The sequence below is a fragment of the Taurulus bubalis genome (assembly GCF_910589615.1).
Source record: "Taurulus bubalis genome assembly, chromosome: 9".
Lineage (NCBI taxonomy): Eukaryota > Metazoa > Chordata > Actinopteri > Perciformes > Cottidae > Taurulus > Taurulus bubalis.
Window position 1 is genome coordinate 16,995,258 of NC_136597.1, and position 18,655 is coordinate 17,013,912.

Sequence of the window (18,655 nt, forward strand, 5' to 3'; positions counted from 1 at the left end):
TTAATTTGTTTTACATTTTCCTGTACAGCCCCTCTGACGTAAGGACGTCGTCAGTTGGTGACGCTGTGTCTCTTTGTTGGCTTAGCAGCGGCGACGTTTTGTTGTTATTTTCACTGCAGCCGAAAAGGAGACTCGGATAATTTTGGTTTTCGTATTGTTCCGCAATCAACATTTCACACACTGTAGACTTAGGTGTGCTTGTCACAAGTTGATAACCACCCTAGGAATGGACTCAGACGAGGGTTATAACTATGAATACGACGACGAAGAGGAGGAATGTAGCGAGGATAGCGCCGAAGAGGAGCCCGAGGACGACACCCTGGAGCTCGGAGAGGTGGAGTTGGTCGATCCCGTGGTGGCCGGTGGGGAGCGAGACGAGTGCGGGGAGACTGGTGGAGGTGGCCACGGTCCCGGCGAGGAAGAGGAGGAGGACTACCGCTTCGAGGTTTTGACTGCCGAGCAGATCCTCCAGCATATGGTGGAGTGTATCAGGGAGGTCAACGAGGTCATCCAGGTAGGTATTCTGGCATGTCGGCATCAGGAAAGACCGGGGTCCAAGCTGGGTTTGAGCGTAAACAGGCCATGGACGTTAGCTTAGCCATTAGCCCATAAGGAGTAGTTTACTTGCTGGAAGTTGACAGTTTCACAAGTGATACGATTTACACAATACTAAAATGTGTTATTTCTCTAATGTAGCTCTCTTTTGTGTAGGTAGGGTGTACAATTAAGATATGGGCTACTGTAAATGTCCACGTTTAAGGAATAATTTCCATACGAGTGCCAGGAAGTAGTCTAATCCCAATTGAGAAGTTGGCAGCAACGTTTGCTAAGCTAATGTTAGCTTGCGAGTCAGCTAGCAGGCTAACTAGCCAACTATAACCATTAATCGAGCCCCTGACTGACCGTTACTTTAGTGTTAGAATGCAGCCACGTTAACTTCCAACTCGTGCGTGACGACAGTAGGAGTGCATTTACCAAACAATCTAAATGTAATGTTACAAATTTGCTAAAATGACTATCGTTGACGGTATTTTAAATTTGGACGAAAGGCTTGGTCATCGAGTTGGTTAGCAAGTTAGCGTTACATGCCAGGGGGATTTACGTGTGCGTTAACGCGCTGTCTTATAGTGACTGACAAAAAAAGTTTCTATGGATCGCAAGAACATTCTAATCTGGCAACAGCTAATAGTTATAGCGTAAATTAAATATATGGGCAAACTCAGTGGAGCCCTTCGGTTTGGCGTTAACTCGGGCCTCCATTTCATTTCACTTAGATAGCTAACATACAGTTGAGTACAGAATAAAATGGAAAGGGATTTTGGTAGACCTGTGACTATTGACGTTTTTTTTTTTAGAAATAAAGTTGTATTTCATACAAGTCTGTGTTTTTGAGTGGTATTATTAACCATCCCAATGGGTAAAAAAGGCAGTACAGGGATAGGGTAGAGCCGCATGGCAGCAGAAACAACAGACATGGGGATTCTTCTAAAAATAGGATTTACATCTTACTTAACATTTAGGTATTTTCCGGCATCAACAAATAACCTTCTCAGAAAACAAAATAACCACATCTGTTTTCAGAATTTAAGTTTCCAACATGTAGTATGAGACGGTAGGATAGTTATCTTAACTTGAAATTACTTTTTCATGGAAATGCCTCCAGTGACTGTGCATTCACATGTCAAGAGTGACTAGAGTTGCCTGGCCTCTGAAAGGGTAAAGTAAATGTGGCTGGTGGATTTATTTCATCTGTTGACTGTCAAAGATTCCACTGCAAACGTCAGATACACAGGCTATACTTTCAGGAAAGTTGTCCATATATAATAAATATTTATTAACGGGTGTTTCCAATATTTTCCACCCTATTCATATCGGTGAATGCCGAGCAAATATTCAGAACACCTCTTAGTAACACAGTTCAACTGCAGCTTCTAACATGAGTATCATTTAGAATCAACACGTCTCTTAACATCATTGTAGCCTTCATGAAGCTTTATTGCAGTTCTGTTATATTGGACGGACTTAGTTTTACCTAATAAATTGGCAACTGAGTTGTCATGTGTTTTTGATGCCTTGGTACCAAATTCAGATTTTTTTTCTTGATGTGTATTAGCATTAATTGTAGATATTTGTATTCAGATACCTTTATCCTTTGTGTCCGTTCACCCTTTTGCCAGTGAGGGACAGCACATGAGTACATGTTGGGCTGCACGTTCATAAATGTTTGCAAAACTGAAAGCACAACATAATGTTTTGAATAAGTAAATACAAATTGATAAGTAGTTCATGATTGATATATACTTTTTGAGAAATGATGTGACTATTTTAAAAGAAGAATTTTTCCTTCTCAATTCCACAATTTATAGGATATCATAACATAACAGATTATCTTGCATAGTTATACACTAATTAGGGCTGGTTACCGTTGAGAAAATGACAATTTACTTTACCAATACCAGTACCGTTGAAGTGAAATTGATACCAGCATAGTCCTTCATTTGATACCTTTTTTTCCTACTGCATTTGATGGCCATAATGTAAATGGAAGCATTCAATTGTTTGAAATAGCTCCAACACTGCATTTATTTTTATCAGAAACCACAGGCATGTAGTCATACTTTCGAGCGTTTTGGTGGCATCTCAACGCGCCAAACTGCCAACTCCGTCAAATACACAGTGCTTGACTTCACCACACCATGAACTGAGGGTTGTAGCTGCTGTGATAGTGGGCCAATCACACGGAGCATTATATCAAAGAATGCTTTCAGTGATTCGCTGCAATTAAATCATACACTTAGTGTTTTTTTTCTTCTCCAGATCTGGGATAAAAAAGGATACAATGCAGGTATCCTTTGAAGGTTTTATACTACTGGTACCAGATCTATTTTGGTCTAGGGATTTTAATGTTAAACCTTTTAACTATTTACCAACAATACGTATTTTGACCAATCGGATCAGTCATCGGTTAAAAATAAAAAAGCTGAACAAAACGTAGCCACATGCCCCTTTTTTAAAAAAAAAAAAAGACTACCACAGTTCCACCTTAAAAGTTAACTCACCGTAAGTGAGCTATAGTCACAAAGTTTGCTCATTTCGGGGCGTCAAGCAAGACACACAAACATAGCTTGTGTCACGAGGCGTTTTGGAGCATTTATTCATCGGCAAATGTACTGTACATACACTGCCCTGCTACGTTCACACAGCTGTTGACTTCAACCACACTGTCGCTCACAACTGAACACTTGCTGACATTACGTCGGGCTTGCAATACCCTGACAGAGTATGCCTGGCAGACACACAGCTGAGAACCTAGCAGCTAAACTATTTGATGTGGTGGAAAATTATTGGGAAATTGGCTACATTTGTATAAATAGTGGTACAATATAAAACCATTCCCTTATCTAATCTTGCAATTGCTGAGAACAATCCCTAGTGCTCTGTTGAACTATGGCACTGTGCTCTACTGGTGCACCAGATCATTATGATTGTAACATGACATGTAATGTGCTTATTCTCTTGCAATATTTCCATGTAATAATATACATAGGTTTTTACTACTCTTTGAGATTAAAATGCTTCATCACACCCATAGTGACTTCAGTAGCCAGAAAAGGTTATTACACATGAAATACATATACATATATCACAATTTACTTTTATTTTTTTAACGGCATCAAATAAATCAACACCAACAGCAAGTTTTTGTGGGGGTGGGTGGGATTCTGGATTCAGCTATTAGTGCATTTTACTACTTTTCCTAAACTGAGATATGATTGGATTTCAGACTTTCTGAAGTTTCTGTACTTAGGCCCTAGGTTTCTTTTGGTTTCTCCAGGTTTTTTGAGAACTGTCAGAAAAGCAAATTCACACTTAACACTGTGTTTTCTTAGGTCCTCAGTAGGGCTGATGATTTGGGGAAATAATCTAATTGCGATTTTTTTCCTCCAATATTGCAATTGCGATTTAATTTACAATTTTAAATGTTTTAAATTTAATCCTCTCTTTTCCCCAACAAAACAGAATGAATGATTTAAATATGACCAACACAATATTAGATACATTTAGTGTAAAAAAAATAATTAAATAAAAAAAGGAGTGGGAGGAAATATGAATTTATTTAATCCCATCCACTTTCCACAACTCAACATAATTTATAAATTTTTACCAATTTACCAATGGCAAGATGTAATCTGTGCCCAAATCACTGGAGCCTCGTCCATTCATTGCACCGTGCAGCCAGCACCATATTTGATGCGTTGTCTGTCGTGATGCAGACGTGTTTCTCCTCGTTGAGATCCCGAGATCCGAGGTTGAAATCTCCGTCAATAAAATGGACTGTAAGACTCTGGTAAGGCTCAGCTGTGCGGCTTGACCACAGGTCAGTAGTGGTAGCAAAAAAGTCCACCGTTTTAAGCTCCGTGGCGACTTTCTCTTTGCACTTTTTGTACAGCTCCGGTATGGCAGTCTGACTGAAATATGTACGGGGGGTATCCTGTACCGTTTATCAAGCGTTTTTATCAATGCCATGGACCCAGGCCTGGTCACCGGGCTGAGAGGCATCATATCTTTGGCTATGAACTCGGTTATTGCCCGAGTGATTTCCCCGTGTCGTTATGAATTACGTTCATATGGAGTGACGCTTTCAAACATTTCGGTCAGTGATCCCTGTCTTAAGGTATTTGGCTTGTCTGGCGCACTGGTGCGCGGCATTTTGGCCATACAACTGTCATACGTTGATTTGTGGTGTTTTTTTAAGTGCTGGAACAAGTTTGTAGTGTTACCCCGTGAAGTAGCAACAAAAGCGCGGCATGCTCTGCACATCACCTTACGCTGCGCAGCATCTTCTTTTTTGACCAGAATAGCACGTCGGTGGTTCCACACCACCGACGTGCTGTTCCTCTTCGAGACTTTTTTCGAGTCTCAGCTGTGTCAGTTTCTGACTGTTCCGTGGAGCCAAAGACCGCATGAAAAGTTGATGCAGCCGAGTTCTCCGCTCTTTCGCTCGTGTCACATGATGACGTTGTAATCGCGCACGTTGCAGTTAGAAAATCTCGTTTTATCATATCGCGATATTATCGCAAATGCAATTAATCGTTCAGCCCTAGTCCTCAGTAATACACCTGCCATAACATACAGTAGTTTCATCACATACCCACGTCGAGGCGACTCGGTCAGAAACACCACCAGTGAAATACGCTCTGGTTTGGGGGAAAACACCAGGGACAGACTGGTTCCAACTAAAAGGGCTACAAACAGCTGTATAGGGGAACTTATTATGATGTTTAGATTAATTAAATATTGAATTATGTTACTATTCTAACTCATTGTTCCACAAAATAACCTACAAAAGGCCCCCGAGGCACTTAAAGATATGCAGCTACTTCAGAGGAAAACATTGTAGTACTACATTTACCTGACAAATACATGTTTCTGGTTATGTTGCATAATCAGGCTCACAAAATGTAACTATTACAATATGATGCTTATGAATTACCCAGCATCATATGAGTGCATTTGTGTACATTGTGCTGATAATGCCTGTAATGTCTTTCACTATTATTTTGAAGTCAAAATATGAATGCAGGACTTTTATTGTGCAATATTAATAGTTAATCATTTAACTTCAGAGTTTTTTTTTAGTAGGCCTTCTTCTACTTTTACTACTGCCAATACCAACATTCCCGGTTAACGAATTGGTGAAAACTAAACCTCTATGACGCCATTTGTCTGAGGCCCAGAAATCATCAAGTTATCCTGTTAACAGTCAGGGGCGCCATCGATTACAAAAATACATTGATTTGCATAACATCAGTCCGCAACATTGCAAGAATGGCTGCGCCTGAAAGTTTTGGAAGTATTGAGGACAGAGACCCAACAATGTAGTGCTCTGTAAGATATGCAAATTTGAAATGGCTTATCACAGCAGAACAACTGTTATGCACAAACACTTCGAAAAGCGAAAGCATCCCGGAACGTTTTTTCAAGACGTCAGTGGCAGCAAGACAGCAACATGTCCTGTTCACTTTATGTCCTGCATGATCTATTCGAATTATCAAAAAGCTGAACATGTTCCTGTTAGTAGTGGTCGTCACTTAACATGGATTATATTGGTATTTTGGTAGCGACATCACAAGCTAGTGACGGCAGGGTGCCGTTTCTCTGCTCCGTGTACACTGTGTAAGCTCTGCTCCGTGAAACACACGAACACTGTGTGCACGGGATGCATGGAGGAGAGCGTGACATAGAGCAAAACACAGTAAAGACGCAAACTCAAAAAGCCAAAATGAAACCATACTCCTTATATTTTGTCACTGCATCGATTCGCATCGCAATGCTTCTTAGAATCGAGAACTTTTCACATTTTTTACTTATATGGTTGTAGTTTGAGGTGGTATTTTATTGGATCATAACATGAGGAAAGGTGTTTCAGATGTTTGTGTCTACTAACATACATGGGTGGACAATAAATGTTATTGTTAAGACTATTGAATCTGAAACTAGTTTTAGCCATTTCAAATTACTAAATTAATTTACTATGAGACTTTATCAACTTCCTAAAAACCTGGGCCATTAAACATTCTGTTGTTCCACTAAAGAGAGTTAGAATAGTAAATTTGTGGAAGTGGCTTTTCACATTTACTCTTTTTTGATGTCACAGTGAAAATTGGCAGTAGTTGAATGCAAATTTCAGGTTTATGTCTGACCAACCCTTTTTTGCTCCTTTTTAGAACCCTGCGACAATAACGCGCATCCTTCTCAGTCACTTCAACTGGGATAAAGAAAAGCTGATGGAAAGGTAAGAATCTCTGAAAGACATTCTTTATTTGTCACCTTTAACTTGCCAGCGAGCATGTTAAGAAGTTGGCATAGAAGTTACTGGAAGAGCTAATTTCGTAATGCTTTTTTGTCTCATTTTATACAGATATTTCGATGGAAATCTGGACAAGCTTTTCTCTGAGTGTCATGTCATTAACCCTAGTAAGAAGCCTCGCGTCCGTCCTGCAATCAACACTAGATCATCGGCACAGGACATGCCATGTCAGATCTGCTATCTGAACTTCCCCAACGCTGTGAGTCCCATATTGATGCCACTATTGCGTTGCGCTCACCGCATGTGTGTTCAGTTCTAAACGTTTTTTCCCGAACTACCTTGGCTAACAAAATAGCAAAAGTAAAGGCGAATGGCTAACTTGACATTGCAAAATGTGATCTTGTTATCTGTCGTAAAGTACTGTAATTAATATTTTTTCAAGCCCTCTATAACCACAAATGTGAATGTAGCTCAGTGTCATTAATTCAAACCCTTATTATTCATTATCGTTGTTTAAATTCTTTGTCAGTAAAGTGATCTAATTTCACTTTGCAAGGAAAAGATGATAAATGCCTAAATCTAAAGATTGCACAAGTCATTATATTAGGATAGAATATTAGCTGAGACGTTGCATCCTGTAATCACTCGTGTCCTGACCAGCTAGTGACTTTGCCAATTGGGGATAGGATTTTGGAAATTGTTCCAATTGAAATGTAAGATTATAAGTACAAAGAACCAAAGGGAAAAAACATTTTAAAAGTGGTACATAACTCTGATAAAAGTCAAATACTGCTCAGCTTAGTTTGGTCTCTACCGAACATTTCACTTGCACTCAAAACCCAAATTGAGGGGTTGATTTATGTGGATGTAGCGTAATCATGGATGATTACATTAAGTGTTAAGTACAGTCTGGTGGCGGAAGTGCAATTGTTTGATGGTCATTCTGCCTGTGAGCCCCGTTTCCATTAATACCTGTATGCTGATGTTACGCTGACATAACATACCACATAACATTGTAGTAGACCAAGGGCCTGTACTACAAAGCGAGTTCAACATACCCAGTAGAGGTGGGACATTTTTTTTTATCCAGCATAGTCTAAAAACTATCGGCCTATATTCACTAAAAAGTATGTGAACTGAAAATCGCCATTAATGCTTTCTCGTAGCTGGTGTGATAACGATGCATGTTAACAACAAATCAGTGTTTATATCATCGATAGGAGAGCTAGTAATGTTAGTAATTTTGACTGCAATAGCTGTTAGAACGGAGAAGAGACTTACAGAGCTTCTATTAGATTATGCTGCGGTGCGTTTACACTCCATTCAGTAAAAATAACTATTGGACAAAAGTAAATTATAACTTTTTTATGATGGGGTCAAATGTAATCTTGTAGTGAGAAACTAAATCCAGTTGTTTAAAGGAGATGTTTTCACAGCAACATAAATAGATATTAGAGAAATTATGACCAGTTTAACTTCCTAACACTAGCTCTAAGCAGCTTATAATACATAATTGAAATTACTTTTACTTTATCAATAGAAATACAATATTTAGATGATATAGTTAATGATTATGATACATATTGTAGATAATTGTCTGGAGGCCTACTATAAATGGACTGAAGTGAGTGAAACCTTTTATCTTATTAAATAAAACGGATGTTGACTAAATGCATAATAATAATGCAGTAATAAATCACAACATATTGCAATGTTTGATTATTGCAATAATCAGCATATCGATTTAAGTATTGTGATAATATCGTATTGTGGGGTCTCTGGTGATACCCACCCCTAATACCCGTGGTCCTATGAAGCTGGTTGTCAACTCGGCAAAGCCACTCAGGGTTTCTCAATCTGGCTATGAGCGCTTTCAGATAACAGGGGTGGTGTTTGCAGCATATGACCAATCACAAACACGACAAGTCTGCTGTCAGCTGAGTGGCATATCTTACAAACAAAGAGAAAACTATAATATTAGTCAAACACAGAGAAATTAAATACATAACCCAGGCTGAAAGTAAGACCGTTTAAACTGACAAATGCTGGAAGAACAGTTGGCAATAAATTGCAGATTGTGTGAATGTGTAAATTAACAGGCTTATAATATCATTGCTTCATCTAGGTCACTAGCAGATCTGACTAGAATTGCATGAGTGTATTTCAACTTAATGTGTTGCTAAAATGTATTCTTATTGAATAGAAGAGTTTTTCTTCATCCCATTAGCGTGTCTGATTTATATTTTAGCCTTAATTGTTCAGCTGCAACCCCGGCTATGTGAAACACACAAAAAATGTATCTAATAATGTTTATAAGGAAATCTATCGTGCTCTATATTTGCAGTGACATAAATCTGTTACTTTACACATTCATACGGTCTGTGATTTATTGCCAACGGTCCTTTCTGCATTTGTCAGTTTAAACTGTGTTGTTTTTAATCTGCATTATGACTTTAATGTCTTCGTATTTGTGTAATAATATTCACAGATCCACCTACTGAGATTTGATTGGTCAGTAGGTGGTGCTTTTTTACAAGTCAATCTCTTATCTCAAACATAGCTAGCTCAGGAGCAGGTTAGGTTACCATTGCAATCTACCCGTTAAGAAGTTAACCCGGACTGAAAACCCAGGGTTAACCCTGAAGTTACCTTGCTAACTCCAAATCTGGCTTCGTAGTACAGGCCCCTCATGGCCATCACGTATTGGAGGGCATGGTTACTTTAAACAACACAGGGCTTCATGTGGAAGTGAAATAATCATTCTGGAACCATTTAAAGTTCCTCAAACATTTGGATTTAAGGTTATGTTCCTCTGGCTTCGGCGCTCTTCATATCAACCCTGTGGAATATCACAGAAGCGGACATGGCAAATGCAGAAAGTCGGTTTTACCTAGAAACTTGCAGTTGCAGGAAGCACTACAAGTCCTATAAAAGATAAGGAGGATATTAAGATAAGAATAACTCCTTATCTTAATATCTTAATGCGGCATGTCTTTTTTGAGTCGAGACCACAGAAATGTGACATCTCTTATATGGGCTAACAGTGGTCCAAGTCAGTACTCAACATTTTTCGGTTCGTCTGGTTATTGAGCATATTACAGTACAGCACAATTATTGTCCCTCTGACCTTATGAAAGCTTTGATTTAATCAAGTGTACAACAAAATGCAGTTTTGAATTTGCTGTCTTCTTTTTACAAACCAATTCTAGATGAATTTGAGTATACACAATGATGTATTATGGAAAGGAAAATTATTAGGTTAAAATGTTTATTTATTTATATTTTAACATATCACAATTTAACAATTTATACTTCCAACAGAGCACAATCGCATTACAAGGCTGGCCTGTTAACTTTTGTATGTTTTATTATTTTCAATTTACACATTTAAAATACTTCTTTTTCGGGGGTGGATTACATTTATCAACAGAGAGAACTTAAATTGCAATGTTAAAACAGATTTCCAGAAATTGATCTCAGTTAAAGGGACAGTGCAGAGTGCACAACCTCTATCCAAAAGTATGTATATTGTCCTAACAAAAGATGAATGTATACTATTCGTGCTAGGTGGTTGGATAATCCATATTACTTTAATGTAGGATATTTGTATATTGTTTTAGAAAATATGGATTCCTTTGAATCCACTCTGGAGGCTTTTGCTTTCCTGGTTACCAAAAGTGCTTATTATCATGTGGTGTCTTGTTGTTCTTATTTACAAGATGCTTCTCTCTTACAGTATTTCACAGGCCTGGAGTGTGGGCACAAGTTCTGCATGCAATGCTGGGGAGATTACCTGACCACCAAAATCATAGAAGAAGGAATGGGACAGGTACCTACTAACATTTTTACTGAGGGTACGAGTCACTGATCACTGAACCTCGTCTTTTAATAGCAGTCTGACTAATGATTTGCCTTCTATGTTGTTTTCTCAGACCATTTCTTGTCCTGCTCATAGTTGTGACATTTTGGTGGATGACAACACAGTCATGTGAGTATATGTTTGTGCTTATATTTGTTTAGATCTTCTTGTTATGAAAAGAGCAGTAAACAAAAATGATCCATCTTGTTTGTCAAATTTGTATGCCTTTTACGCTGGTGACCGGAGACATTATGTTTTCGCGTTGTCCGTACATGCACACCTACTCGCTTGTGGAGAGAAAAAAACATGAATACCGAGGCTGGCTACCTCTCATGCACTGAATGCACTGCACAACAGGAGTCACACAACAACACTTTCAGTACCTGAAAGAAAAAAAAATACTGTCAAGCTGAAAAATTCAACAGCAGCTGTAATGATGGCAGATAACTCAGCCACAGAGGCGGGACACTGTCCTCACAGCAACCATGTAAACAAACCCCGTGCTTATCCGTTTTGGGCTTGCGAGACGTAACCACGTAAAAGATGGGTGAGTAGTATTTGCTCTCAACATTTTATATTGAGATATTTACTGGATATTAGTAGGATCAGGTGATCTCCCTTCATCTAGCAGACACCTTTTTATGTAGGATTTATTTTTTGTGAAATGACGAAGTATCGCGTAGATTACATTTCAACTTCACAAATCAGCTGGTCCTTGTACATTGCAGTGGTTTCTAAGCGAGTAACAGGAATAAATAGGCACAGGGCTTCCAACAAAAGTTGAGAGCTGCGCATTGCTCGCAGACAATAAGGCAAACATAAGTATTCTAAATCATTTTAACCTTTGTGTTTCTTAAGTATGAATATTTCATTTTGGCCAATTTTGACAGCCATACTCCATTAGCATACAATAATGCGGTGAGGGCCATTTTGGACAGACTTAGATGTAAACTGCATCATGACTGGTTCGCATACAACAGTGAAGTAGGTTTGTTACATGAAACATGTACAGAGACGGACGCAATTCACAAACAAACTACTCGAGAAGGAGCATTGTTAAATCTGCAGGGCTGAAATTAATATGTTTCAATTGTTGCCTTGTTAGAAACATAATAAAGCCCATGCGCTCTCACTCACGATCTATTTAGTCAAACAGGTAGAATTGAATAGTAAAGAACACCACATCATTTATTTTTTAAGTCAAAAGAAAATGAATATCGTTCTAAAATCAAATATATATATATATATATTTATATATATATATATATTTGTAGGAATACAAACTGTATATTGGAAGATTCTTTTCACTGACATTTGGCCTCCTAAAAGAAAATTCTTAGTGCAGGGCTCTCTAGTTACACCTCTACTTAACTCCTTCACTATGTTGATGTTCAGCCAGTAGTGCAATGAAATTAACCTCCATATTGAAAGAGCATGGACACTAATCTCTTGTGCCAGCTCTTAAGCTGGCAGTAATTGTCTTAACCTACATTCTGATCTGACAAGTTAACAAGAGCCCTATCACTGTTTTCACTCATCAGTTTAGGGTCAATATTTAGTTTCATGAAATTAATTTTGTAGCACTTAGTTCAAAGCCTAACTTACTTAGTTTTGTAATTATGTAGTGTGCTGTTGGTAAATAATTATTGTCAGTAGACAAATAAATGTTCTCACTGTAATGCCAATTTGCAATTTTACTTCATTGAGCTACTTAGGAGAACTAGAGTGACATCGTTTTTGTTTCCTGCACTGTTTCTTGGAGGTTATACACTGAATGTAAAGGAAGGAAGGAAGGAAGGAAGCTTTTCCCAAAGTCACAGTTTATTTTATAATGAAGACTAATAAATTATTTTACCTCTCCTATAGGCGCCTCATAACAGATTCAAAAGTGAAGTTGAAGTACCAGCATTTAATTACGAATAGTTTTGTAGAGGTAAGATTTGGGATTTTTTTTTCTCAACAGAATATGAATATTGAATATGAAGCTTTGATTTATGATGTTGAGCTGTTCTTCTGTTATGTAATATTTGGAAAAGTAGGGACCTTCTTTGTACTCCATCCATGAAACTATGAGTTAATATTCTACCTCACATTATTTATTTATTTTTAGTGCAATCGACTGTTAAAGTGGTGCCCTGCACCAGACTGCCATCATGTTGTGAAAGTCCAGTACCCTGATGCCAAGCCAGTGAGGTGCAAGTGTGGCCGTCAGTTCTGGTAAGATAGTTTGTTGAAAGAAAAACCTGTATTAGATTATCGGGACAGTTGAATGTTGACTCAGTAAGTTTCAAAGTAACTATTAAACATTGTGTGAATTTGACTTGTGATGCCTCCCATTGGTGCAGCTTCAACTGTGGAGAGAACTGGCATGATCCTGTCAAGTGCAAGGTAAGCCAATCAGGAATACATATACACCTTGTAGAAATGTTAACCTATTACCCGGCATCGTTTAAGACATTTTATTAAGATACAAATGCTTCACTATGTGATATTTCTTTCTCCTCTTTGAATTATTTTGTAGTGGTTGAGGAAATGGATAAAAAAATGTGATGATGACAGTGAAACTTCAAACTGGATTGCAGCAAATACTAAGGTACGGAATCAACGTGGTCTGTTAGTTTTACCCTCTTGTCTGGTTTGTGTTGGTAGGTAAAAACATTTTCACTGTGGCAATACCAATGATACTGAAAAGGGTGTTTTTTAAAAAAAAAAATGGGGGGAAACTGACTGTCTATAAAATAAAAAAGTTAACTGAATCACATATTTGTATCCTGAAACATACAAATTACAGACATTATCATGGTCCCAAGCCATCAGACTGTAATTATTGTTACGGACACAACTGTAGATTTGTGGAAGACCTGCCCCCCAAAAAACAACCGTGTTAAACTTAACAGTCCAAAAGTACTTTTTTTGTTTCTTATTTGCTTGAATTTCTTTTAGCATTTAATTAGAAGGCTTTGAACACTTCACCCGGAAGAGAGACTTACAAAAATCATTACTCCCCTCATGACAGGAGTGTCCAAAATGCCACGTGACCATTGAGAAAGATGGTGGCTGCAATCACATGGTTTGTCGGAACCAGAACTGCAAAGCTGAGTTCTGCTGGGTCTGCCTGGGCCCGTGGGAACCCCATGGCTCAGCCTGGTAAGACCTAATGGCTTATATAGTAAATAACGATGCCGTCACTTGCCATGCTTGAATATATTTCAAACTGTCCTTTTTTTGTGAGCGTTGTTTTAATTTACTTCCAAACTTAAATCTTTTAAATATGTGGAAATCTAATCTTATCAATTTGCAAATTGTCATGTCATACCTTTTCATGTCCTAATACACATCTAACATCTGCATTGTTAGACATGTTATGTTAGAAAGCATGAAACATTAAATATTGTCAAATTGTAGCTATGCATCTTGTGTTTTTTTGGGAAACATTGTAGATGATTCTGACCCAGTTGTAACACTTTAGGTACAACTGCAATCGCTACAATGAAGATGATGCGAAGGCAGCCAGAGATGCCCAAGAGGTAAAAAAAAAATAACATTCTTATCGATACATTATACAGATATACCACATAATATACGCACAATGTTTATATTGGACCCCTTGTTGGTCAGGACACCCCTGATTAGAAATGCCAAAAGAAGCATTTCTAATCAGAGGCAGCAGCATATTTGTTGTTGCATGTGCCCATCCCACTGAATCTGTCTGATGATGAATGTCCATTACATCTCCGGCAAACTTGGTTGATTGTTGCATCATGAAGAATGGCAACTTGAAACGCCTGCAAAATTAAGACATGTCATTATATATTGCTGATGTTGTACTCCGTGTGTCTGAACATTAACGGTCTAGTCCATCCCAGTCAAGATGAGTGTGTTGAGTTAAAGACAGTCCCATGCTGTGTGTGTGCAGCGCTCTAGGGCTGCCTTGCAGAGGTACCTGTTCTACTGCAACCGCTACATGAACCACATGCAGAGCCTGCGCTTTGAGCACAAGCTCTATGCTCAGGTCAAGCAGAAAATGGAGGAGATGCAGCAGCACAACATGTCCTGGATTGAGGTGCAGTTTCTGAAGAAGGCTGTGGATGTGCTGTGCCAGTGCCGGTCCACACTCATGTTCACTTATGTCTTTGCCTTCTACCTCAAGAAGAACAACCAGTCCATTATCTTTGAGGTATGATAAAAGATGATTAGCATGACTGAGCTATTTTAATATTCATATTATGTTTACAAATACCATTTTCAAACTGTATAAATGTTGACAGTAATCTGCTATAAAATGAGGAATTAATCATTGTAATGAAATTGTTAAGAATAAAGTGCCACAAAAAAACAGCACTATTATATTTACAAAAAAACACTTCTGTGGTAGATCTTTACCAAAATCAGGTTGTCTGATCCTTTGGCCGAAATGTGTTCCTATTAGGGCTGGGTACCGAGAACCGGTGCCAATATGGCACTGGTTCCAACACGTCCGGTACCTACCGGACCGAAAAGCAACGCAGATTTCGGTTCTTCCTTCCGGTGCCTGAGCCGATTTAAATACTTTTTTTTTACACTACTATGTAAAGTTGCACGGTATATAGATACTAAAAAGGTAGCGTGGTGCCTGCACGCTAAAAACGATTATTAAAATAGCGCGGATCAGAGCGCACTCGCTGCTCTGCTCTCTGTCTGCCTGCTTGCAGAGCGGGGCTCGAGGGGGCGGGGCTTCCAGCGCTCACACACACACACAGCGCTCGCACACAGAGATCGCTGGAGACACGAGCACGAGCTTTTGAACGTCCGTCCTCAGCTTGCTGGAACAAATCTCTCCAGTTGATATTAATGATGACGTGTAGTCCAGTAAAGCAGCAGTTTGTAGAATCCAACAGTCTCTGAGTTCTGTTGCACACGGTCCCATCAGGCCACCTGGCTGTTCTTTTTTTTAAATATATATTTTTATAGTTTGAAGTTAAAAGGTTTGAAGCTGCAGTTTGAAGTCAAGTGTTTTGTATGTACTTATTTATTTATTTATATCTATAGCATACTTTAAACGGTTCATAATATTGTTCAATTTGAAAAAAAAAAATTGCCTTGGCAATAAAAAAGTATCGGTTTAGGCACCGGTATCGTTTTAAAAGTATCGGTTTAGCACCGGTATCGGAAAAAACCCAAACGATACCCATCCCTAGTTCCTATACGTTTTAACTATTCGGTACAACTGTTTGTGATACCTTGCAATTGGACAAAAATCGGGTAACATTTCCTTTCCTCTTTGGGAGCAGAACTAGTCCACTAACAAAGGCCCAAGACCAAATCAGTCCTCCGACTGGAGGGAGGGACGAATGGGAGGAAATCGGCCCAAACTTCCTGTAGTGTGAGCTAGGTTTTGGGCGGCATGCTTTGAAGTGTAGGCGACATTATCAGGAATAACTGGATACATTTTTGGGTTTAGCAGAACAACCAGGCAGACCTGGAAAATGCCACTGAGGTGCTGTCTGGCTACCTAGAGCGTGATATCTCCCAGGATTCCTTGCAGGACATCAAGCAGAAAGTGCAAGATAAGTACAGGTCAGTAAAAGTAGAATCATAATCACTGCTGCCACTATTATGTCTCTGGTTTCTTGGAGGCTAAGAAATGTTTTCATCTCCACAGATACTGTGAGAGCAGGCGAAGAGTGCTGCTACAGCATGTGCATGAAGGCTATGAGAAGGACCTGTGGGAGTACATTGAAGATTGAGGACACGTCCCAATGCAACGGACTCTTGAGTATCTTGACAAACTAGAGCGCTGATGCAATTTAACAGGGCAGCACGGGCCTTCTGCCGCCTCTCCTTTGGCAAACCAACCACTTTTGCATCATTTTCCTGGATTTGTTTAACGAAATCTTCAAAATAAATTATATTTAAATGAAAGGTAGAGTAATAAAAAGAAAGTGTACTACAGTATTGTTAGAAACGGAGTGGAGTCTTGAGAAAGCAGAAAATCCATCTTAAACAAATGCATCTTTTTGGCTTGTATTGTAACACCTCCCCTGAACTATCTTATTTTCCTTTGTTTTTCTTTGCTTGTGAATCTTTTCTGTTTTGATTTATGTTTCCCATTAGTGTGAAAATGTTTTAAACACAGCTTTAATTGTCCTACCATGTCTGCAATATCTGGTGAGATCCTTGTCTGAGTGGCTGAATGTTGAGAGGTTGATTGCAAAGGGGCAAAGACATTTCAGGGGGGAAAAGAAGGTAAACATCAGAAGAACAAAAAAAGCAAGTCTGTATTTTTCAATTTGTGTATATAGTCCATATGCATGGAAGTAAAAGAGCAAGAGTGGCACGTGTTTGCATCATTTTGAAATTTTGAAATATTTATTCTTCACCAATATTGAGAAAGGTGTACTTTTGCCATGTAGGTTGAGTCTGTCTTCTTCCTCCTTAGTGTGTGGGAGCTTTAACGTCTTTGGCAAAAAGGCATTCGTCCCATCATCCTTAGTCTCTTCAGAGCAGTGTACAAGTTGCACCTTATCAGTAACTCTGAATGGGGAAGAATTTATCTTAGTTGTCAAGTAATCAGATAAATAACTCAGTTAAGGCTCACAGCTGAGTTGGAAAACCAAGAGCAGAAAATGTTTTACAGTTCAAAGATATGGTAGAATGCACCAGCCCTGTGTCCCTCCATTCTAACCTTTTGCCGTACCCTCTTAGTTGTTTTAGAGGTGTTTAACATTTAAGTACATTACTAATTATTTGCAAGAGCCAAACTGAGTGACATTCACTCTTCTTTTTTTTTCTCTCCTTCCCGACGTGGCTTGAGGTAGCCCGCTTCAAGCTCAGCCTGCACCTTGGGGATTGAATGAGGGTAATAGAATGTACTGACAGCACATCTATGTCGTTCTGCTAATTGGGCTGGATCACTGTCGAACAGGGTCATGCATTTGCATCACTCTTGCATGGATACTCGGGTGGCATGGGCCTGAGTGCCGAGCCTCGAAGAGATCTCTTGCCTTGCAGTAAGACTGAACATAGCTTCAGACTGAGCTACACCGATGGACTTGCGTGATCCTTAGGCAGATGAGGAATATAGGGTTAAACTTCTAAACGTTGTAGGACTGTTTTATAATGCCGTTATGCTTTTGCATTAAAAACTGTATTTTTCACACATGGGTTGAGGAGTTGACATTGAAATGTCAGTGCCCCTCCAGGTTTTGCATTGCCTTTGAGATGGTTGGTCTGGTTGTCAAGCTCTCTTTGTAAATGCTCGTTCATGTCTCTGTAATATGGCGGTCTTGACGAGATTGACTGGAGGGGATGTGAATATAGAGGCGTTGATGCAAGTCAGAAGATGACACCAAAGTGTCAGCTGTCATTTAAACACATCCTTTAACCCAGTTTCAGATCTTTGGGGAATGCTCTCCCAAATGCTTCTAATGTGTTCAAACTATTATTTTATCCTAGCAAATTATAAACTGTATTGTTTATTTGAATAAATGTCATGAGAAATCTCATTTTTGGGAGTACTGTGTGAGTCATTAGAGTAGGTTTGGTCTCAATCATATGAATTACCCAAACATCCGTGATGCATTTCTGCATTATGTATTTTGCAATGTAGTGTACGACAGACCTTGGCAGAGCTGTGTCTTCCAGAATTGCGTGGAATTAATTTGCTAACTCTGAATAATTTTGATTTTAAGCTAAATGTTTTTGCTTTTTTGTACCACTTTTATTTGCGGACTGTATGATAAAGATCAGGTGGTTTATATGATGTCACTTTTGAATTCATTTTGTCTCAAGTCACAAACCAATGATGTTGACACAAGTTGAATGGATAGGAACAAAACATGGGCTATTTTCTCTAAGCTGTCTTGCAGTAACACACCAGTTATAGATGTTCATGTGATCATTTGGCTAATATACTCTCCAGGGCTCACTCTGTTTTCATTGTGTCTGATAGTAGTTCATGAGCATTTTGACATAACGTTTGAAGTAACAAGCAGCTACTTACATTA

The 18,655-nt window shown here is 38.8% G+C and overlaps 1 protein-coding gene across 2 annotated transcripts; it reads left to right on the top strand.

The window, feature by feature from the left end:
- The first annotated feature begins 124 nt into the window (after positions 1-124).
- arih1 (ariadne ubiquitin-conjugating enzyme E2 binding protein homolog 1) lies at positions 125-18,154 on the top strand. Of its 2 annotated transcripts, none has more exons than XM_079224316.1 (14): positions 125-514; positions 6,729-6,796; positions 6,923-7,070; positions 10,548-10,640; positions 10,744-10,799; positions 12,537-12,603; positions 12,781-12,887; positions 13,016-13,058; positions 13,192-13,263; positions 13,687-13,817; positions 14,140-14,197; positions 14,587-14,847; positions 16,111-16,226; positions 16,312-18,154. In XM_079224316.1, the coding sequence occupies exons 1-14, from the start codon at positions 227-229 to the stop codon at positions 16,394-16,396; spliced, it is 1,593 nt and encodes a 530-aa protein (XP_079080442.1). In that variant the 5' UTR covers positions 125-226; the 3' UTR covers positions 16,397-18,154. The 2 variants fall into 2 exon arrangements, with proteins under 2 accessions (XP_079080442.1, XP_079080443.1); XM_079224317.1 differs by having other exon boundaries at positions 16,114-16,226.
- The last annotated feature ends 501 nt before the right edge of the window (positions 18,155-18,655 follow it).

Coding starts and splice junctions, on each gene's coding strand:
- arih1 (XM_079224316.1), top strand. CDS start 227: ATGGACTCAGACGAGGGTTATAACTATGAATACGACGACGAAGAGGAG. Junction 14,198..14,586: donor CAGCCAGAGATGCCCAAGAG/GTAAAAAAAAAA, acceptor GTGTGTGTGCAG/CGCTCTAGGGCTGCCTTGCA. Junction 14,848..16,110: donor ACCAGTCCATTATCTTTGAG/GTATGATAAAAG, acceptor TTTTGGGTTTAG/CAGAACAACCAGGCAGACCT.